This window comes from Aureobasidium subglaciale, assembly GCF_000721755.1.
Source record: "Aureobasidium subglaciale EXF-2481 unplaced genomic scaffold scaffold_5, whole genome shotgun sequence".
Lineage (NCBI taxonomy): Eukaryota > Fungi > Ascomycota > Dothideomycetes > Dothideales > Saccotheciaceae > Aureobasidium > Aureobasidium subglaciale.
Genome location: NW_013566990.1, coordinates 814382 through 834746, shown reverse-complemented (window position 1 = coordinate 834746; position 20365 = coordinate 814382). Strand labels below are relative to the sequence as shown.

The following is a 20365-nucleotide window of genomic DNA, read 5'->3' as shown; positions in this document are numbered from 1 at the left end:
GTGGCACAAGATAATTATAGCCTCAGCTATATCTTAATGTTGAATACGATTTATTGACTTTCGCGAACTCCTTTCCTAAACAAAACTATTGGGCGTTACTCGCACACGTCCAGGATCCATTTCCTCCATCAGCCGCAATCGCCGTTCCAGAGCTGTAGAGTCCAGCTACGCATACTGTGGCGCCGATTGCAATGACGATCCAGTTGATACAGAATAGCATGATTTGCTTAGGGCTGTCAAACCAATGTCCATGGTTTAGGAAGAGACCGAAAACACCGCTCAATGTGTAAGTGAAATGCGATGCAAACAGGGCACTGATCAAGCCAAGCAGATCGTTGAAGTTCGGGATCGACTCTGCGATTATCCAAGCGATGACCCAGATGGTAAGGGTAATGCCAGTCCAAGCAAGTGTGCTTGTTTTGGTTCGTCTATTCATATGGACTGTCCCTCTGAAGCAACGTACAAAAATATACTTTGCTGCTACGTGTCCGTAGATGATTCCGGCAATGATGATCTGGTAAATATTAGCTTCCGAAATATCTCAAAGTCAGCCAATACCTACAGTCGGGATTGCGATGCCCCATGCGACTTTTCGCACAACCGGACCTGCCGAACTAAGAGCGGGAGAATCGACATTGGGACCAGCAAATACGTAGATGACAGTCGCGGCAATGATGTAAAGACTGATGTCCCACATTTGCAAAAAGATCAGAGCCTTCGTCCAGTCTTTGGCTGGATTCTTCATCTCGGCCAGGAAACCAAAGAAGCATGAATGACCAGCATATGCGAAGACAATGTTGCTGACGGAGACAAATGCATCCGTAAATGGTAGCACTGTAGTCGTGGCCAATTTGGTGTTTCCCCTGGGTTTCTGGATGCCAATTGCGACCATGCTGATCAAGACAGCCGAGAAAATGGAGATGAACGAAGCGATCGACATCCACGACACGTTTTTCAGTGTTCTAGGTAAGTCGAAGATGAAGAAGATGACTAGCCCAACAACAGCCCAGACCACAGTACATGTCGCACTATCGGTGACGGTGTTGAGGCAGATGGTCCAAGTCAGGATATGACTGGCCATGGTGAAGATAAGAAAGATAGTTTGTGCTCCACCGAAGAACTCACGACCGATGGCTCCCATCTTCAGAGGCTTGAAGAGAATCTCGCCGGCGTCTGCGAAAGAAACTACCTAGAGTGTCATGAGCATTTTCCTGGTCAGGCAATTCTGTTTGCGGAGTCGCTTACCCATGGATACTCCATTCTGAATTGTCCGATCACCTGAGTGCTTGCTGTCAGTCTATATGTATCTTTCGTAGGTCGTAGAGCGCTCGTCATACCCAGCCAGTATAAGTGGCAATAATTCCGAGTCCAACAATCAGGATGAGTCCAGGGACCAAACCAATTCGTGCAAGGACGGATGGCAACGAAAGAATACCAAGACTTATTGTTTCGGCGATCATGACTTGCAGACATCAGTGATGTTAACCACAATATCAGCCACTATGCGCATACTCATCGACGCTTGCCTGTGACTGCATCAGATAGGAGTTCATGCATGAGATAGGTCTGCACTCACCACCACTCCAGTGATTGATAGTCAATCTCTGCATCTTGGATCTCGCCCTCGTCCACACTCTCTTTCCTCGCGAAGGGGTCTTCATATGCGCTGTTCTTACGTCTGGACATTGACGACTTGCGTCGTTCTCCACTCGGTCTGACAACATCGTCGCCATGGTCTAGACTCTCCCTCTTTTCAGGATCCTCGAAAGACATGTTTGCATTACAAACTTGATAGTACGCAAATCGTGAAAGGCAGAAAAAGCGACAGCAGCTACGCCGCTCTATAGTTAAGCCATCCTGTATTCGCAGGTACACATGTACCTTGGATGGCATCACAAGGCTTAAATGACGTAGGTTTCCGAAGATGAAGGGATGGCCGATCCCACCACGCAAGCTTTGCGGAGAAATCTGGAAAAGCAACGCCAATCTGCTTGATACGGAGAGCTAATGGACCAAATGATCAGCAGATACAGTATGAAATCCTACCCATGTCATCGCGATGCTGTCTCTCGAATATTTTAGGTCCATAGACACGCATCATTTTGTCTGACCGGCAGATCACTACATGATTCATCGTCCCTTTGTCGGGACCTTCTCAGAGGGTATCCGTTGCGATGACTTCAAATCGCTACTTCCCAGCCATCTCTCTAACCAGGCCAGCATTCACCCAACCTCGTGCAAAGTTCCTACCGCTAAACAAAAGAACAGTGATCCACCAGATACGGCCAATATAAGAGTCATACCACATTTGTAGCGGGAGATCTCTTTTCTTTCTCCAAGTGAGGACTTGTCGTCGAATGCCTTCCTCGAGCACTACAGCAAAACCATTCGCTGCGAAGAACTTGGCTTCTCCAAGAGCACGACTCCACTCTCCGCCGAGCACTGATCTGACGGCAAACGAATGTACAAAGGCAGACGAAATGAAGCCGCCGAGTACTTTGCCAACATCTGCCGGTTCGTCATTCTTCTTACCTGTGAGCTTTCGCTCCAGCCACTCTCCGGGCCAAACCCCGTAAACTAGGAACAATCGAGCGAACAGTCTGTGCCAACCATATGACCAGAACCCTCGTACAGACTTGATATCCCAGATGCGGGTACTGTAGAGAGGCGGAAAGTAGGCAAGTGGTGAAGGTGCCAAAGGACTGAGCAGGATCGCAGCCATGGAGTGTGCCACTGAAAATGCAGCCATCAAGAAAGCACCGAGAGCTGCAGTCAGAAGAAGTTGAAGCCACAGAGGAAGACGACTATCAAACAGATTTTCTGCGTGAGCACCATATTTGGTGGATGGTGCTTCCTCCAAGTATTTCACGTAAGTGGTCCTGATGATAGCAAAACAAACGGCCAGAACAGGGCCGACATGAAGAAAGATCGAGTGCAGTCGGTTCGTAGCAGTGGGCAACCACGTCTTCCGGGTGTGTCGTACATCAGCGGTTGTCCAGGTAAAGCCAATGCCACGCATGCTAGTTTCTAGCTCAAGAGCCCAAGAGGCTCGATCCAGGAAGTTGTGCGGCCAGCCTTCTTCACTGGTTGCAAGTTCGTGAACAGGCTTCATCTTACTGAGGTCGGAGAGCCTCTTCTCGAGCACGAAATATGAATCCGCGAGTGACCCACAACGGGCATGCGTAGCAGCATTGGAGACGGCATCGGGAACCGAGATACCCTTACCACTCGCTTGGCTTTGCGGTTCGTTGTCGCCTTCGACAGGCATAGGCGTGTGTGCACGAGAAATATGCTTGTAGCGAACACGACGTGGAATATGTCCAAAACCATAGGGGCTGATAAAGAAAGCGTCCAAAACTCTGCATCCGCCATAGAGACCAACAAGCGCGAGTTGATAGTTTAGTCCAATGCTTTGCGGAACATAGTAAGCCAATGGCAGTCGGAAGAACAGAATTCCGGCTAGCAAAGCAAGAGCATTGCGAAGTAACTTGATCGCAATAGTATCAATAGATCGCGGCGGTGGAGGCGGTAAGAATAGTAGAGCAAGGAAGTATATTATCGGAGGCAGAACGGCAGCCTCGAAAGTCAAGGGCTTTGTGTCCGGAATGTGCTGGAGGCCGGGCCTTGGTGTCGCGTCGAAGAGGGAATGCAATAAGAATGTCATGTTGATCTGTACCACATGCACCATGCAAGACCCAGATGATGGCGCTTATGAAGAACTTCCATGTTGATGACTTTTTTGGTTGGTGGAAAACAAATAATATGGAAGATGTCATCGAAGAGAAACGCTCCTGGTTGCGGGCCGGCGATCGGGCCGCGCGATCGGTCTATTTCCATTCTTCCCTTCGCTCTCCTTCCCTTCCTGTCGTCTCGTTGATGTGAGATGCTGCAAAGCAGCTATATGTAGCTATTAAATACATTAGCTTGCGTTACATACCAATAATTCGATATCGAGGAATCTCAACATGCATCCGACGTTCGCCGATCGCGGGCAGCCGGAAGAGTTCTCAAGCACATCCTACCGTCTGCTTCAAAGGGTCGCAAGCATCCATCTCACGTGGCCCTAACCTTGGCCTCATGCTTGACGACGCTTTTGATTACTTCGCATACTCCTCCGAGCGCAGGGTCGCATTGCTACCGTTCCCAACATCGTCACAACCATCCTTCTCGCAGGTTCTGCCAGTCGAAACTGCATCCTCATCAACTCATCCGCTTGCATCCCCCATGGGCGTAATTGGACAGGGTTATGGCAATGCACTGGCAGGATTCAGAAGAACGGAAGTTCAATCCATTTAGACAAGCAGAAGTGGTGCCAGGTTGACGAATAGACCAATCACTTGGGTTTCTTTCCCCAAGAACTTGGCGCCAGAACCTCGCTCTCTTCAAACACTCTTCCCAGCGCATGTTCGTCTGGAAAGTCAATCACTGCTCTGGTATCTTACGTCGGGGGTGATGCGGACTGGTCGACGACCATGTGCGACCCTTCAAATGCAATCCTCATGTGCATGGCGACTAAGATACTACGATTCAGCAATGCGCGGTGCCTTACATCAAGCATCTTTCAAGACATGATTGTGGAAGCAATGTTTGTACAAGAAGCTCATGCTTTGGAAGACCGTGGTGCAACACCAGCATGTGCATGCGCTCGAGCAGAACTGAGCCGATGAGAAAACGGCGAATGTCGAAGCCAGTCCTGAGGGAGATGCGATTACCGTTATTGACCCAACAATGTCTGATTGAGACTCGAGTTGCTTCTACTCGGCCAGTACAGGGAGTGCTTGTCCTCTCTGATTCTGTCATTTTCTTATTGGTGGTCGTCAGTTTCATCGGCTTGAAAAGATCGTCCCAAAAGTGACAATTCTGTCCCATGTCGCTTCCTTGGTATCGTGCTGTTTTGTTGTGAAGGTACGCATCTTGTCAGTTTTCCTGGAGCGATGGCTTCGCTGTCTTCCAATTCACTGTATCAAATGTGATTGTTATCAGATTCTGTACCACTGGGCACTCTACGATTCTACCACCCTCTCGGACACGATCACTTGTTACCATCATACAAAGACGGGAGAAACAGAATGAAAAGAGATGGCAAAAACAAAAGAACAGATCACCGTCATCATCAATTGACAGCCCCATCGGCCCATCCTCGGAATCACTTCCCAGCCCCCCCACTTTCCCTGATCATCCCTGTCAAACACCGCCAACAAAATAGAATCACTCTCCCGCCTAGGCTTGAACTAGGAACCTCTCGATTAACAGTCGAACGCGCTAGCCACGGAAGAGATCGTATGGTGTAGAAGCCGATAGGCTTCAATCCGTCGCTGGCTGAGCGCGTGTGTTTATGTATCGCGCTCTTGTAGCTAGACCGTCGAATAGATGACGACCGTTCGATTATGTTGAAAATCCTCCGGATGAAGTTGGGTAATTCGTCAGGGCGACTCTTGTACGACACGACATCGGGTAGTAAAGTCGTCTGAGCAGCATTTGAGGCCGCGAGAATAGTGCTCCGAAGCTTTTGGATTAGACGTGCGGACCATGCCATCCAGAACACGACACGACACATTGAGCGTCACTGTAATGATTGCAGTATGTATCATGGTCTTGATAGTGACACCCCGTCTTCTTAGAGCATAAAAACGCCTGAATTGATGGAGTTGTTACATGCCGCAAATATGGTCAGGGTCGTTACGACAGGCAGATGACTTGGGCGTGTCAGCTTCGAATTGCAACAACGCAACAATTGACATCGAACCGTAATTTGTCATCAGACTAAAATCACAAAAGATACAGACAAGTGAGATTGGAAGAAATCATGATACAGTTCTATCGATTAGTAGTATATTGTTTGGATAATCATTACGCTGCGTCAGGTGCAACATGAATTTGCCAGAATCGCTGGTAAGCTTCTGGCATCTGTTGCGTGCCATTGGCAGCGCTGTCGTAGTCAGGATGCGTGACCTCCAGGGCCAACAGTCCTGTCCTCCTGTGCGCCTTTTGGTAGATCATGAACTCCTCGGTGACATTGACGTAGACGTCTACACCGTCGTACACATTGATAGTCGATCCAGTAGTCCAGCTCAATAATGTTGGCTCGATTAGAGGAGCGTCCGTGACAGATGGATGTGATGTGCCCAACGAAGTCATGAACCAGGCAGCCTTGCCACGCTTGTTGACATCCGCGACGAGATCCTTAACAACGTCGAAGTGAGGACTACCGAAGAAGACGGAGTGCTTCTTGGACCAAGAGTTAGAGTGGATGACTAGGATTGGCACATCGATGTCGTGATTCAGCGGGCCACTTGACTTGCCGGGATCGAGGATCAGGCCACCGTGGAAGGGACGTTCCGGACAAGGTGCGCCCTTCAAAGCCTGTAACGCGCCTGTGGCGCCATAACTATGACCTGATATGGTCACATTGGTCATGTCGAGTTTCCCTTCCCAAGTGGCCAGATGCTCGCCCTCCGTGCGCGGGTTCATCTCGAAAATAGTTGCGCCGCTGCCATCGTTGATGGCCTTCAAAACACGAATGGTCTCCTCAATTTCTGCTTGACGGAAGTCCAGTTGCGCTTGCTTGAGTTCAGGTGTGTCGAAGCTCTCGTCGTGTTGCAGATCGCCTAGGCCGAAGTGATACAGTGGCCTCTCAGTACCGTCAACGTTCATGATCATACTTCCAGGTCCACTGCCGTCTCTGTGCTCGATTGCTGCAACAACGTATCCTCGACTTGCAAGCTCGCCACAGAAGTGCGTATAGTCTGTGCGAGAGCTCGCCATGCCGTGCGAGAAGACAATCACCGGAAACGCATCGTTGCCAGCCTCAGGTTTACCCTGTCCATGTTCGGTGAATTCAAAGCTGGGCGCAACCTCGCGTAGAGGAACATCAACCTTGGCCGGAATAGTAGTGCTACCTGCCAGACCCCAAAGTGCGACTGTGAAGATACTGTTGGTCAGAAAGTTGCTGATGTGGGCGAATTTGGCATAGCCCTCTGCTGTCACTGCGAGCGGCTTAGGCACCCAGAGGTGTTTGGGTTTATTTGATTTTGCGTTCTTCACGGCCGGATAGTATACAGAGAATAGCACTGTCTCGAGCTGAAATGAATCATTAGCAAGTGTTTTCAAAAGTCATGCGTCATACATACTAAGAACGCAGGCTCTCCTGTGGACTTGAATTTGACGTCGCTCGTCTTACGGCCATCGCAGGGGCTCTCGATGTCGATTGTACCAACCGAATGAGGCCCTGTATAAGCAGGGAGGTTCGAAGACAAAAGAGGCATTCCCCACAGCCAACAATAAACGACGTAAATAGCAACGATGGAGGAAGCGACGTATTTGGGGGTGAGACGAGGGCGTAGAACTGGGGGTACACGGTAGCGCGACATGATCAAAGGACCATCGAAGTAATGTATTAGGCAAAGAGGCAGATTTAAGAGCGGAAAGCACGGATATTTTCGATAATCAGGGGAGAAAAAGGTATGTCGAGATCATGGCTTCGATTTTGTATCACAACAGTGACCACTTCTTGGTCTTGACTTTTGGGCGTCGCCGCGGCCGCTGAAAAATGATGTCATGGTTTCGACATGAGCTCATTTCGCGTCAGCCGAAGCCTCATTCTTTCCTTCCTCTTTCTCAATTGAACGCGTGTTCGAGTTCTCTCATTCGCGCGATAAGTTGTTCAAGTCTTGGTCTTGATGCTGCGTCGACTTTTGAGAGTGTGGTGACATGCAAGGGCGCATCTTTGGGTTCTACGACTCCACAAGAACGATCGATCTCCGCCGAAAGCATCCGCTACGATGACAGTCGCCGGCAATAATTAAAGTTGCAAAAGACGATACCATGCTGGCATACAGCTTCTATTTTGCACTCTCCGTCTGCGTTGTCGCCGCTGTGGACGCTGTCCAAATGCATGAACAAATTAAGATTTATCCACCTGTCTAGGAGCCCCCTTGACGGTCTTGCCCTCGTCACTGGAGAGCTGCTATCCAGATTTCGCTGTGCATCTTGATGGCTACTCGCAGCTGTTGTCACGATGACTGGGAGCAGTGCCCACTCCTGGTTGACTCGAGGCCCTAGATGTGGACTTCCTAGACACCCCGTCGAGCATATCTCGAGCTCGGCAATCGGGACCATTCATGCCATCAGAATGCACAATCTTTTTGAGAAGCACGGCGCTGCGTATGGAGATATCGTCCTAATCTGACTCTCGGTGAGGCATGTTGAGCGATCAAGAACAGTTTATGCATTTTTACAGCTCTGAATCATACCTACCCTCCTTCTGGGAGAGAGTGGCCCCGGGTATCATGCTCTCGCTCTCCAGTCACGAATGTCACAGTGAAAGCATACCATAGAAACGCACAAACATATTAGAAGCAAAGGTCATGTATACGGAGGGCGCCCCTACTCGCTCTCCCAGCAGCAAGATCAACAGCCTAACAAATTACCCTGCCTTTCCACAGCCTCTGTTCAACGCTCGCATTCAAACTTGCAGTTCAAGATCTGAACCTGCTCCAAGGCACCACCCTGAGCGAAACGGACCCTCTTGCGCCTCTTGGTGGGCGTGGCGGCGGGAGGCTTAAGCAGCCACGCATCGTCCTTCTTGACAGGAGTGCGTCTGGGAGATTCCTTGGGAGGAGGAGTGGGTGGAGTGACCGTGATCATCACTGGATCGCCGCTGTCATGATGACTCAGGTTGATGGCTTTGGCGGTGTGGAAGCTGGTTCAATAATCAGTCAAAGGACCGGATGTAGAAAAAAGGAGGAAAAACTTACACGACATTGTCGGGACCGAGGGCGAGGATCCGGTGGCAGATCTTCTGATGCTCGATCGAGATATCGGGACTGCGCAGGAGGAGACGGGCGACACGTTGGGCGGACTTGGGGTCTTCGGCGACGAGAAAGTTGTTGGCGCGGATGATGAGATAGTCGTAGGCTCTGATGTGAGCAGGGAGATGGCTGTTGTCTGTAAAAGAGTGCATCTTGATTGAAGACTGATTTTTGAGATGGTTGATGTCTGAAAGTTGATGTTGATTGATTTTGGTTGATGACGGCTGGTGGATACAGGCGGGAATATTCGAAGATTGGGGTGTGAGATTCTGAACGAAAACGGAGCTGGAGCGAACGAACGAACGAGCACGAGTGAGAACGAGTGAAACTTTTTGTGACGAAAAGAATATGGTTGGTTTTCAGATGCTGAACAAAAGTGCTTGATCAAGACTTGTAAGAAAAGAAAAACATAGAAAATATGTAGAGCCACTGTTCGTCGATCGAAGCTCCCTCCTTACGACACACCACCGCCGTGCACACGCACATGCGTAGGCTTGCTACGTCTAGCAAGCAGCACCGCCGCTGGGGATGTTGGAGCACTTGGTGGACTGCTTGCCGCCGGTGATGGAGTTACCGCTCCAGGTCCAGTTGGAGCAAGAGCCCTTGCCGCAGAGAATGTAGATGTCGGTGCCAGAGCTGGTGACGGAGCCAGTGTTCTTGGTCATGGTCAGACCAGTGCTGTTACTCTAGTTAGCTGAGGCCACTCGATGGGCAGCAACACCGGGAACTTACATTGGGACGCCGGTGGTAGGAGAGCCGGTAGGGCTGCCGTTCTCGTAATCCTGCTCGATGACGATACCGTACTTCTTGATGCCGGAGAGAGTGTTGCCACTGTAAGTGACACCCGACACGCTACCAGTGGCGCCAGAGACGGTCTTGATGCGGATACCATTATCACTGTTGATGACCTTGTTGTTGAGGAAATGGACATCGCTGACAGCGTTGTCAGAGCGGCCACCGACAGAGCCGACCGAGAGACCGTGGCCGCCAGTGCAAGAGCCACCAGAGAAGGTGATTGAGCCTGGCCGAGCATGTTAGCACTATTGTTCAGGCGCAGTATTGCTATGTGAAGGATACTCACTGCCAGAGTTGATAGCAACACAGTCATCCTGGTTGTGGACAACGGCTCCAGTGATGGTCACACCGGTGGATGATCCAATATCGAAGGCATCGGTGTTGTGACCAAGAGAATCGCCAGCAGAGCCGTCAATGGTGATCTTGTCCATGGTCAAGGTTTTGGCTCCGTTGATAGAGAAGGTCTGGACTGGGCTGTTCTTGATCGTGAGGCCATTGCTTTCGTGTTCATTAGCAGGTGTTTTGAATAGCACGAGTCATTGGGTACTTACATGTGCGAGGTGGTCAGGCTGTGAGCGTAGAAGAACTTGGGCTTGGTCTTGCCACCGTTGCTGCCCTTGCCGTCCCACCAGCGGGCACCATCACCATCGAGAACGCTACCAGAGGCACCGGTGACGGTAATCGAGGTACCGGATACACTGACAAGAGGGCCTTCCCACTCCTTGTAACCAAAGGTGGTAGTTCCTTGGAAGATGACGTTCGTACCCGACTTGAGACCAGTCAGATCAAGGGTGGTACCGGCAGGCACAGCAACGTTGTTGAGAACGATGGTGGAGCAGGCAGCCTTGGATGCTTTGGCAGAGGCAGCACCGTTGGCACCCGAGAAGGTACAGGTTGTGGCGCGCTTGTCGACGGGCGAGGCTGCGGGGGCAGCAGAAACGATGGCAGCACCGCCAATGGCAGCGGCTGCGACGATAGAAGAGAAGTGCATGGTGAGTGAGTGTAGTAGTTGGATGATGAGAAACGAAAGGTTGTTGAGAAGGATACTTCAAGACCGGCTTGAGAAGTTGAGATGTGTTGCTTGATCTGTCAATTGAGAGAGTTCATGTCGATACTTATACCTACCATCTTACGTGCGAAAAATCTTGCCCTATACCATCTCGTTTCGCTTTCCGTAACTCTACCCTGCTGTGTCATCTCTGTTGCCAGCTAGGCTCGTGAGATCGTCCAGTTTCTAATGCCGCAGCCATAGCTTGAACGGCTACAGCTGACTTGATTGATTTTCCGTCCAATGGAGAAGGTCGGAAGCCCTGCCTAGGCTGTTTGAAGCAATGTATCGATGCGACACCTGTAGAAGGCCCTTTTCATCGGCAGAAGCTGTCAAGGTTTCTGGACGCCCGACGATGGTGAAACAAGGGAGGGTGAAGCAATAAGTTCGAGAATCGCCTTCAAGCCCCGAGTAATTCAGCCGGAGCCCTCGCCTGCCTGATGCGTTCGAACAATGTGGGGAAAAACGTCCGGGGAGCAGTTAAATTAATTTGCACCACGCGAAACCCTTCTGCACCATGCGATCTATGCTGCGCCTATCACATCCAAGCCTCGCTAAGCATGTTGGACAAGCCTGTCAATGACAACTTGGCGGAGTGCAGTAGCCCATGACTAGTATTCTCGTGTTTGTGGTATAGTGAGACGGCCATTGTGGAGATGAGGCGTGCGTGGCACCGAGAGCCTCAGTGGCTGACAAGCACATTATTTTTACATCGATCTCTCGCTGGGTTGCCACATACGAACGACCTGAAGCAAAGACCCTTAGGGCTGTCAAGTTGTTTCTTTTGGCTTTCCAACCCCTGGACCTGTGCTTTTGATGTCTTCGAACCACACGCAGAAAGCGGAAGGTGGAATCTTGCAGAGACACGGCAGCACAAGCCGTTGCCGTTCATGTGACCAGAATTTGCCGATCACAAGGTACAGTCTACTTCAACGCCTCGCTATTTAATCGATGTCACAATAGCGTGACTCGTTCACAAAGCGAAGGGCGTGCTTGTTTGGCGAGGGAAAGAAGCATTTCCACGAGTCAGAAGACGACCTGAGGAGACTAAGATCTCGAAAGTTTAGCAAAAGTTTCGCGGTTGTGGTGTAGAGATCTGCAAACGTTCCTGAACGCACTAAGCGACCAAAGCCAGTGTCCTATAAACATCGATCCTCGCCAAAAGACACAGTTCTCATAGCCCCGTCACGCGCCACCAGAGCGATGCGGTAGGTAACATGGACTATTCACGGACATGAGCAGTCGCGGTATCGCCGGGATGTAATATACTGGCGTATAGCCCTCGTATCACGTATGGGACTTCCCCGTGTTCGCAATACTGTCACACCCTCTCTCCATGATGATCAAAGCAGGCAACGACGAGCTGTAGAAAGGCACAGTCATATCTCGTGTCGATGGATCTGGCGCAGGGGGTTGTCAACACGAACTATCTTGATGACATCGTTGCAACTTGGGAAAGTATTGTGTTTCGAGACAACCATAAGTGAGACAGTATTTCGCGCACTGGGAGAGAGCAAAGTGCCAAAGAGATCTGTGGATAGCAGCATGTTTATTCGAACGAGTCTCAATGGGAAAAACTTCACTTAACATATTACGAGGACAAGAGACGAGCATGGTTGGAACAGAGTGATAATGAAAGGTCGTCAATGTGACGGACTGATAGCAGACACCCGATCGACGCTCCCACATAACAGAAAGCACCTTGCCATCCCATGTGGCTGTTGTAGTAGGACCAGCATTGGAAGCGAGACAATAGTCCATTCCTGTTCCAGAGAGTTATGATACAATATTTGCGCGGCTCAGCCACACCCTTTCACCCGTCTGCTTATGTGTAAAACTCCTAATGGTGGGCGAAGAATATGTAGTGAGCGGCTCCGAGAAGGACCACGCTAATGGCCAACCAAGGACCAGGATGAACGAGGTCACCACCATTGCTCAAGCCCCACATCTGAGCAATTGACTGTTCGACAGAAATGGAACTTGCAGCAGGGATAGTGATGGTTGAAGTTGTAATCATGGTGGTACCGGTAGTGGTTCCGACGTTCTTGGTGGAAGTCGAAGTCACTTCCAGGACCTCAGTGCTAGTCAAGGTAACGTTCAAGAGGCGGGTGACGGTACTCAGGGAGGTAGCGATCACACCGTCGGTTTGGGTGGAGAAGACAGTTGAGATCAGTTCGACGGTCTTGACGTGAATGCTCTTCAGCTCGTTGGAGGTAAGGTTGCTTCCGAGACCGGAGCTGGGATCGGGGTCGTAAGAGAAGGCGGGTGTGGGTGAGGCGGTACCAGACGAGATCGTAGCGGGGTCGATAGAGACAGTGTCGGTGTAGAACACAGTAACGGTCAGTGTAGAGGTGGTTGTGGAGGTGGTGACCATGTCAGCGCAGACTGCCTTTGTCAATACGGTTTCTATACACAAATGATAGATCTTATGATTACCGGCACTGAACAGAGCAGCCATGATCAAGGCGAAGATGATGAAGATCTTCATGTTGGTGCGTTGTTGATGTGTGTGCGTGGTGCAATAAGTTGACGTGATGATGGAATATTTAGTCGAGATCTTGAGGCTGCGCAGTCGCAGAATTCGAATCGGCGAATGGTGACGAAGCTCGTTGTTTAGTGATGTGGTTCCGCCAAATACGAGTACTGAGGTTGGGTTCACAGAAGTGCGGCTGCACGAAAGTTGGATCGGGGTGTTTGTCGACAAGTCCTCTCTCGAGCGTGTATAAACTTGGTTCGAAACTTGCTTTCCATCCATTTACGATGGTCGGCTACCTTGAAAGATTACCCAACCTACCTTCTCCTAAAGAAATGTCAGGAAATCTATCTTGCTGGCACATGCTATTCATCGACGTTACACGTCTTGTCTCGATCTCTGCTTGACGTCCGTTTTGCAATATACAGGAACGACACAAACGCTTGCGATTGCCTCTGCAGAGAACCACTTCTCGTCAGGCACATGCCTTCCAGTGTCATGTATTCGCATACTTCTATCCACAGGCATCGGATGTCTGTCCACGATGTGTTGGCGAGACCAACGACGTGGCTCGTTTTGCGAAACTCGGAACCATGGACCGATGTATTGAAGGCGGAGCCGCCATCAGTGCAAAACGCATTCGAACTACAGAGTCAACGTACCGGTAACTACTTATCTCGCGATTCCAGAAGACCAGCACCCTGGAGCGCTGTTGAAGACAGGTGCGGTGTCGAAGGTCTCTATCTCCAGTCGGATCTCAAGCTATATGAAGGCACGACTTAGATCTCTTCCAGCATCCAAAGTTCCGTCACGACGGTATTTGTTCCAGGCTTTCCCTGCTCATGAGTTTCTGGAGGTTGAATGAGGACTGACAGGTATAGCTCTGCTGAACTCAAGCGCTCAGCAGCACGGCCATCAGCATCGAGAATTACCACCAAGCCACGACGAGCCCCTTCACAGACTTCGATATTGGCCATGATCGAGGTTTCGTCACAAGACCCTTGTCGGGCATCGACTCTTGTCAGACCAATGACCAGAAGCTTGTACTCCTGGAGGAAAGAAGCGACATTGGCGAGAGAAGGATCGTGGCCACGACGGCGAATTACGAAAGTGGTCGAGAAACAAAGGAACAAGGAGTCGACGACGAGGAACAGAGAGGTCGCGTTCGGATCACACGTCATTGCTTGACCGCCCGGCAGTGGCTTCCCACCCTTGCCAGCAACAACGCGACTTTCCTCGGGTTGTCTTCCTCACACGATCATGCTGTTCCAATAACAGGACAGGGATACGTAAGCAAACACTGGCGGGGAAAGGACCAGGAGTTGGGGACGGCTGCCATCAAGGTGCTGTGGAGTCAAGCCCTCGTACCTGCCTTCTCAACCGACCCGTCGCGTCGCGTCGACTCGTTGACTTGAGCGCATTAATGACCACTCATTGTGCCTTCACTGCAGCGTCTGCGTAGCTCTAGCTTATCGGAGTGGTACACAGATTTTGCACTTACCATCAAGGTGTAGGCTTTGAGTCAAATTCGGCTCAAAGGCACAGATAAGCAGCCAATCATGGAACGGCAGAAATCATCAAGGTGGTCATCACGAAACCCACCAGGGTCAGCATTTATAGCAGCCTGTCCTCTTGTCCCCGAACATCATGGCTCCCAAACGCAGGCAAATCTCACAGCAGGCATCCTCGGCGAAGAAAAGGGCAAAGCACACAAAGATGGCACAACAAGTCAAGGATGCATCTCCCTTCAAGACGCTACCCATCACGTTATTGTCTGGATTCTTGGTAAAGCTCACGTTCATTACAGACAAAGAACCGACTGACACGGCGATAGGGAAGCGGCAAGACAACCCTGCTCAGCTACATCCTCAACTCCAAGGACCATGGCCTGAAGATTGCGATGATCGTCAACGACATGGCTGCGGTGAACATTGACCAAAGTACCATCGTGGCAGACGGCAGGAGGAAAGGTCGTGAAGCAGACAAGATGATTGCCATGCAGAACGGCTGCATCTGCTGCACGCTCCGTGGTGATTTTGTCATCGAGCTAGCCAAAATGGCCAAAGCTGGTGAATACGATTATGTGCTCATCGAGAGCACTGGCATCAGCGAGCCACAACAGGTCGCAGAGAGCTTCACCACAGACTTTACCGAAGCAATGATGGGCGCTGATGGAGCGCTTGATCAATTCGACGAGGAAGAGCAAAAGGTCTTCAACGAAATGTGAGTACTGCACGTGATTGGTCTGACACGTGCTTTGGTCTGACATATAGAAGTGCGCGAAATGGCGGCTTGAACAAAGTTGCCAGGCTTGACACTACAGTGACCGTAGTGGACGGCTTCAGGTTCTTTGAAGAGTTCGAGACCATTGAACTGCTACACGAACGCTTTCAATCCGAAGTTGAGACACCGGAAGACCAACGCACTGTCAGCGATCTGATGATTGATCAGATCGAGTTTGCTGACGTGATCATTGTCAATAAGGTAAGTCATAGCTTGACGGCATGACACCCATATACTGATATCTCACAGATCGATATGATCAACGACGACGTGCTTACACGGATCCGTGGATTACTCAAGACAATGAATCCTGGCGCCAAAGTTATCGAAACCAGCCTCCGAGCCTCTAAACAATCGCAGAACCCTTATGGCATTAAGCCTTTGGACGTCAGAGAGATCATCGCAACTGGAATGTATAGCGAAGAGACGTCTATCAAAAGCTCCGGGTGGTTGAAGAGCATCAACGAGATGTCCATGATCGACAACCACGGCCGCACAGTCATGGCACCGAAGCCAGAAACGCTGGAGTAAGTGGCCCGGTCTTTGAGATCAGCCCATCGTACTAACTCTGCATCAGATACGGTGTCACCAGCTTCGTCTACCGAGCAAGGAGACCATTCTCTCCCGGCCGTCTGTACGAGCTCGTTCATGACAAATTTGTCATTCTAGAGCCACAAGACGAAGAGGAGGAAGAGGAAGAGGAAGACGATGATGACGACTCGGAAGGCATTCAAGATCAGGACGAAGAATTGGAGAGTGAGGTGGACGAAGTTGATGAGTGCCTCGAGGGAAAGGCATCAGACTCGGACTCTACTGTACACTCTGCCGACTCGAGCACCAAGTTCGCCTCTTCTGTGAGCGATGCCACTTCTGTTGCCTCGGACGACCAAGACGCGCTCGACATGAAGTACCCGGACCTCGATCTGCCTACTCGTCTGGCCAACAAGAAAGCCCATCCAGTCTTCAGACCTCTCCTCCGATCCAAGGGATTTATCTGGCTAGCTACGCGTCCCTCCGTCAGTGGTGACTGGTCGCAAGCTGGCGCCATGCTCACCGTCTCTGGCGGTCTTAATTGGTTTGCTGTGGTGCCCGAAGAGCAATGGCCTTCGCCCAGTCAAGAGGTCACAGATCTTATCAAGAAAGACTTTGAGGGCGAGTGGGGCGATCGTAGGCAGGAGCTTGTGTGTATCGGAGAGAATATCGACGTGAAGGCCATAACCGAGTTGTTTGATGGCTGTCTCTTGAACGACGCGGAGATGAAGAAGTGGGAGAGAATCATGAGAAGAAAAGGTGTATCAGATGAACAGAAGGAGAGCTTGCTATGCAGAACATTTGATGATGGCTGGGAAGAGTGGCGCAATCCGCTCGAGGAAGAAGATGCTGAAGGTCATGATCATGCTGGTCATCACCATCATTGAGTATGATCGAAATATTACAACGAAGCGATCATTCTTTGACCTTGATGTTCGACCGCGTGTAGCGACTCTTAAGCGACCTGTCTATGCGCTTCCTATTTAAGGCCAAGAAGGAAGGATGTATCGTGCTTGCCATCAACACATGCGTTACCAGCTTCGGCAATGATCGAGCTGAACCCAATATCATCGACCCGGCTCCTTTTCTCCATCGTACCTGCACCATCCCTCAGTCATCTCCTACTTCACAAGTATATGCCAATTCTCCTCTCCCTCAAGAACCTCATATGCCACTCAGGAGTATTACTCTCGTTTCTCTGAAACCTGGCATTGAATTCATGATCCTAGGGGGCGCGGCAGGCATAACGTCTGGACTAACCTACAAAAATGTCAGTTACTAAACATCCTGCACCATGACTAATTGCAGCGAATACTTACATCTTCACCAGCAACGGGTGTGGTTCTGAGGGGGTGATCTTCAGGAAGGGCGAAGAAGAAATTTCCATTGGCGATGGCGCCGGATCTGATGGCGGCGTGGGCGCGGTGAATGGTGGGGCGGCGAATCGTGAAGGCTCTTTGCTCTTCTGTGAGGGTGAGATCCTCGGAGGGAGAGTGTGTATTATTGGCCTCGTTGGGCTCGTCGTTGTTGGGTTCGGAGATGATGAGTATCTCATTGGTAGGGGGCGCGTTGGCGGATCTTTGCTGCAGACGAGCAGAACTTCTAGTAGGGCCGTGTTTTTTTTTGGCGGGATTGGTCTTATTGGTGACTGTGCCTTTCTGGTTGAGTGCCTTGTTGCCGACAGGGGCCTTCTTGATCGTAGTCTTTTTGATTTTGACAGACTTGGGCAGGGCCTTGCCCTTGCCCTTAATCATGTTGTTAAACTTGTTGCTGTCGATGGAGGGAGACTCATGATCGTCCTTGATATCGTTGGCAGCCTCGTCTCTCTTTGCAACTCTCGAGCTGCGACGCAGGGTCTTGTTGGTCGACTTGTTGATAGGCGCCATGTTGGAAAGATGTTTGTCTGCCTGCTAGTTGAGGCGGATCGGGGTTGAGAGGCTGTTATAAGAGTTGGGGGATGCTATTGTCTATTGTTTCTTATTGACAATCGTACGCGTGTAAATGGAAAAGAGTGATTGGGGTGAAAGACAATCCTGAATGTTATTGCTACACGACTATTGTTGCTACACGACGAACGATGGCTAGCTCCGTTACGGACAACGTCAACGTCGACACTCCAAGATTCACCTCCTTACTATGCTTACCCAAAGCGAAGACGACTTCTCGGGACACTGTCCCACTTGAGTCCCTCCAGTCTCCCTTCGCACATTGTGCCTTCAGTCAAGGAAGAGTGGTATCGGCATTGCACACGGAGATCGTACTCATAGAAAGAAGGGTCATGGACGTGGTGTCGTTCCTCACCCTCGTCGACGCTGCTCTGTCCCGCTGAGCTTGCTGTTTACACACCGAACAGCACCGCAAATGTATCGGTCTGCTTGTGGTACACCTCGAGTAAGAGGATGTTTGAGAGTTGCTTTGGTATGCTGGTCTATGGGGGAGGGGAAGCTTTTTTACTGATGCTTTTGCGGTGGAGGATCCCTTACATGTGATGTCCTTCGGCTGGTCCCTTGCATCTCGGCGACTCCGGCACGAGATATGGTAGAATTTGTGGCTGTAGAAAGACACAGTGTGTTTGTGACATCATGAGATGACCACCGGGAGCAACAAATACGGCGACTCTCCAGCATGGATAATCTTTGGAGATTGTGTCTGTATAAATGCATGATGATTTTCTGATTGGGTGGGATGACAATCCGGAGCCGACCTGTTTGCTGACTCTCATTGGAAAACATAAAGACATCGAAAATCACTGTGCGTTTTTGAAGCGCGGTTTCGTAAAAGCTACTTGCCGAGGAGAGCGTTCAATTTCGTTGGCTACGTGAACAGAGACTTGGAGATTGTGATGTGACGAAAGACCTTTGCTCTAGGCCACTCTATGAACTGACGCCACTCAAGGCATGTGTATATTTCTTGCGTGTGTCTTCCTCACAGGCGTTCAGCAGCTCTTGTAGTTCCTGTACACGAGGATAGTCTGAGGACGGGCCAGCAGGACTCGAGACGGACTCGTGAGGTTGGAAGAGGGGGCCTATCCAAGAGTGCTCAAGGAAAGCCCAGTGATGGCGAACTATGGTATGGACACCTCGCGTGAAATTGAAGTAGAGGACGAAATCGTCAATGGGATCTGAGGTGGGACATGGCTGATCGGGTTGAGGGTTGCAGTCTTTTGCTAGAGCGAAGACGGCCGTGACTGACGACGAGAAGAACATGGCGATGGCGTCTTCCTGTGCCACATTGTGCATAGTAGAACGCACCTGATTCAAAGCCTTGTCGAAGTGCTCGGCGGCGACGTTCGGCAGTGTGGATCGTGTCGCATCTTTTTAGTGTATGTGGAGAGCAGATGTGGCCAGCAGAGACTGGAGAACGTATGAATGCCTTAGCCCGCACTGTACGATTGTTGTTCGCAGAACTTCGTGATCGAGTCCTTTGCCAGCGAAGGTCGCATATGTGTCGAAGCTGTAATTGTGTAGTAGAGGCGTAGCGGCTCTGATGTCTTGGTCGGAGTGGGAGACGCCTAGTCTTGTGATGCTTGTCTCGACGCTTGTCTCGACGTCGATGTGCTACCTTGCAGCACACCTGGCACACAATCCATGTCCAGCCGTTCGCATCGTGAACAGCGAGGCCGTCCTTCATCGCACTAATTAGCGTCAGCAAGACCGCCGATCATGGTCGTATCCTTCATACTCGTCAGCTCAAGTTCGCCCCTATCTTTGAGTGCTGCTGCTTGCAAGCTTTACATCCCTTTCGTGATTTGGTGTGACTTTTCCGCTTTCGAGGAACAGCTTGCGCTTGCATGTTGCCGTCCGGGTGACAGCCAGGCTCAGCCAGACCTCTTGATTATCTCCCTTCGAGCATTTCAGCCATCACAATGCCCTCATCTGAGATCCATCATCATGCAGACTCAGATCGAGGCCCGTTGCTTGTTCGACTTGATGATTGAGTAGACCCTCGTCCGAGTACTCGAGTCTGTTTTTGCTAAGATCGACATCATCCCGGTCCGAGGCATCGAGTTCGCTTTCTTCTTGATCTGTGACCGCACTGGACCACAATCATCTGGACACGGCAGTCTTCGATCAACCTAAACGGCACCCTTCAGCCATGACACGACGCAAGCCAATCTTCAGCAGTCGTTTGTGCCCTGAAGCCTTTTGCACGACTTTTAGAGAGGCGCATACAAGTCTGTCAAGACCATGTACAGTCCTGATAGACAGGAGCATCTTTTTGCAAGACAGATTCACGGCGCCTACCTCAACTCGAGACACAAGCTTGCCCCGGGACAGATCGCTATGGTACTGAGTGCGTTCGAGGCTACTCAGGTCAAGCTTCACACCAGTGGGAAGAAGAACAAACGCTGAGTAGACTCCAGCCCCGAGACGCTATAATTGTGCAGAGGCGTACACGATACATTGTTGCACCGCAAATGTTGCA

At 50.6% G+C, this 20365-nt stretch overlaps 11 protein-coding genes across 11 annotated transcripts; 1 reads left to right on the top strand and 10 right to left on the bottom strand.

Moving 5' to 3' along the window:
* Window positions 1-85: 85 nt before the first annotated feature.
* Window positions 86-1460, bottom strand: AUEXF2481DRAFT_46422 (uncharacterized protein; the record flags this gene model as incomplete). The annotated part of the gene is made up of 4 exons (XM_013490482.1): window positions 86-514; window positions 563-1189; window positions 1246-1278; window positions 1338-1460. The coding sequence occupies 4 exons, from the start codon at window positions 1458-1460 to the stop codon at window positions 86-88; spliced, it is 1212 nt and encodes a 403-aa protein (XP_013345936.1).
* A 394-nt stretch (window positions 1461-1854) lies between these two features.
* On the bottom strand, window positions 1855-3883 carry AUEXF2481DRAFT_602339 (uncharacterized protein). Its single transcript, XM_013490624.1, has one exon. It carries the CDS (start codon window positions 3686-3688, stop codon window positions 2189-2191), a length of 1500 nt encoding a protein of 499 aa, XP_013346078.1. The 5' UTR covers window positions 3689-3883; the 3' UTR covers window positions 1855-2188.
* A 1125-nt stretch (window positions 3884-5008) lies between these two features.
* AUEXF2481DRAFT_602342 (uncharacterized protein) lies at window positions 5009-5704 on the bottom strand. Its single transcript, XM_013490623.1, has one exon. It carries the CDS (start codon window positions 5555-5557, stop codon window positions 5147-5149), a length of 411 nt encoding a protein of 136 aa, XP_013346077.1. The 5' UTR covers window positions 5558-5704; the 3' UTR covers window positions 5009-5146.
* Window positions 5705-5850: 146 nt separating this feature from the next.
* Window positions 5851-7370, bottom strand: AUEXF2481DRAFT_3305 (uncharacterized protein; the record flags this gene model as incomplete). The annotated part of the gene is made up of 2 exons (XM_013490262.1): window positions 5851-7080; window positions 7131-7370. 2 exons carry the CDS (start codon window positions 7368-7370, stop codon window positions 5851-5853), a joined length of 1470 nt encoding a protein of 489 aa, XP_013345716.1.
* Window positions 7371-8451: 1081 nt separating this feature from the next.
* Window positions 8452-8962, bottom strand: AUEXF2481DRAFT_3304 (uncharacterized protein; the record flags this gene model as incomplete). Its single annotated transcript, XM_013490261.1, has 2 exons — window positions 8452-8701; window positions 8757-8962. 2 exons carry the CDS (start codon window positions 8960-8962, stop codon window positions 8452-8454), a joined length of 456 nt encoding a protein of 151 aa, XP_013345715.1.
* Window positions 8963-9313: 351 nt separating this feature from the next.
* On the bottom strand, window positions 9314-10596 carry AUEXF2481DRAFT_63688 (glycoside hydrolase family 28 protein; the record flags this gene model as incomplete). The annotated part of the gene is made up of 4 exons (XM_013490513.1): window positions 9314-9488; window positions 9543-9831; window positions 9892-10103; window positions 10157-10596. 4 exons carry the CDS (start codon window positions 10594-10596, stop codon window positions 9314-9316), a joined length of 1116 nt encoding a protein of 371 aa, XP_013345967.1.
* Window positions 10597-12493: 1897 nt separating this feature from the next.
* Window positions 12494-13141, bottom strand: AUEXF2481DRAFT_3302 (uncharacterized protein; the record flags this gene model as incomplete). The annotated part of the gene is made up of 2 exons (XM_013490260.1): window positions 12494-13038; window positions 13090-13141. 2 exons carry the CDS (start codon window positions 13139-13141, stop codon window positions 12494-12496), a joined length of 597 nt encoding a protein of 198 aa, XP_013345714.1.
* A 764-nt stretch (window positions 13142-13905) lies between these two features.
* Window positions 13906-14307, bottom strand: AUEXF2481DRAFT_3301 (uncharacterized protein; the record flags this gene model as incomplete). The annotated part of the gene is made up of 1 exon (XM_013490259.1): window positions 13906-14307. The coding sequence occupies one exon, from the start codon at window positions 14305-14307 to the stop codon at window positions 13906-13908; it is 402 nt and encodes a 133-aa protein (XP_013345713.1).
* A 466-nt stretch (window positions 14308-14773) lies between these two features.
* Window positions 14774-16827, top strand: AUEXF2481DRAFT_27734 (uncharacterized protein; the record flags this gene model as incomplete). The annotated part of the gene is made up of 5 exons (XM_013490361.1): window positions 14774-14911; window positions 14961-15349; window positions 15400-15610; window positions 15659-15936; window positions 15987-16827. 5 exons carry the CDS (start codon window positions 14774-14776, stop codon window positions 16825-16827), a joined length of 1857 nt encoding a protein of 618 aa, XP_013345815.1.
* A 277-nt stretch (window positions 16828-17104) lies between these two features.
* On the bottom strand, window positions 17105-17826 carry AUEXF2481DRAFT_3299 (uncharacterized protein; the record flags this gene model as incomplete). Its single annotated transcript, XM_013490258.1, has 2 exons — window positions 17105-17200; window positions 17260-17826. The coding sequence occupies 2 exons, from the start codon at window positions 17824-17826 to the stop codon at window positions 17105-17107; spliced, it is 663 nt and encodes a 220-aa protein (XP_013345712.1).
* Window positions 17827-18727: 901 nt separating this feature from the next.
* AUEXF2481DRAFT_78258 (uncharacterized protein) lies at window positions 18728-19179 on the bottom strand (the record flags this gene model as incomplete). Its single annotated transcript, XM_013490535.1, has 1 exon — window positions 18728-19179. One exon carries the CDS (start codon window positions 19177-19179, stop codon window positions 18814-18816), a length of 366 nt encoding a protein of 121 aa, XP_013345989.1. The 3' UTR covers window positions 18728-18813.
* Between the last annotated feature and the right edge of the window lie 1186 nt (window positions 19180-20365).

Bases quoted from the DNA above. Each gene is read 5' to 3' on its own strand.
- AUEXF2481DRAFT_602342 (XM_013490623.1), bottom strand. From the start codon at position 5,557: ATGTGTCGTGTCGTGTTCTGGATGGCATGGTCCGCACGTCTAATCCAA.
- AUEXF2481DRAFT_602339 (XM_013490624.1), bottom strand. From the start codon at position 3,688: ATGGTGCATGTGGTACAGATCAACATGACATTCTTATTGCATTCCCTC.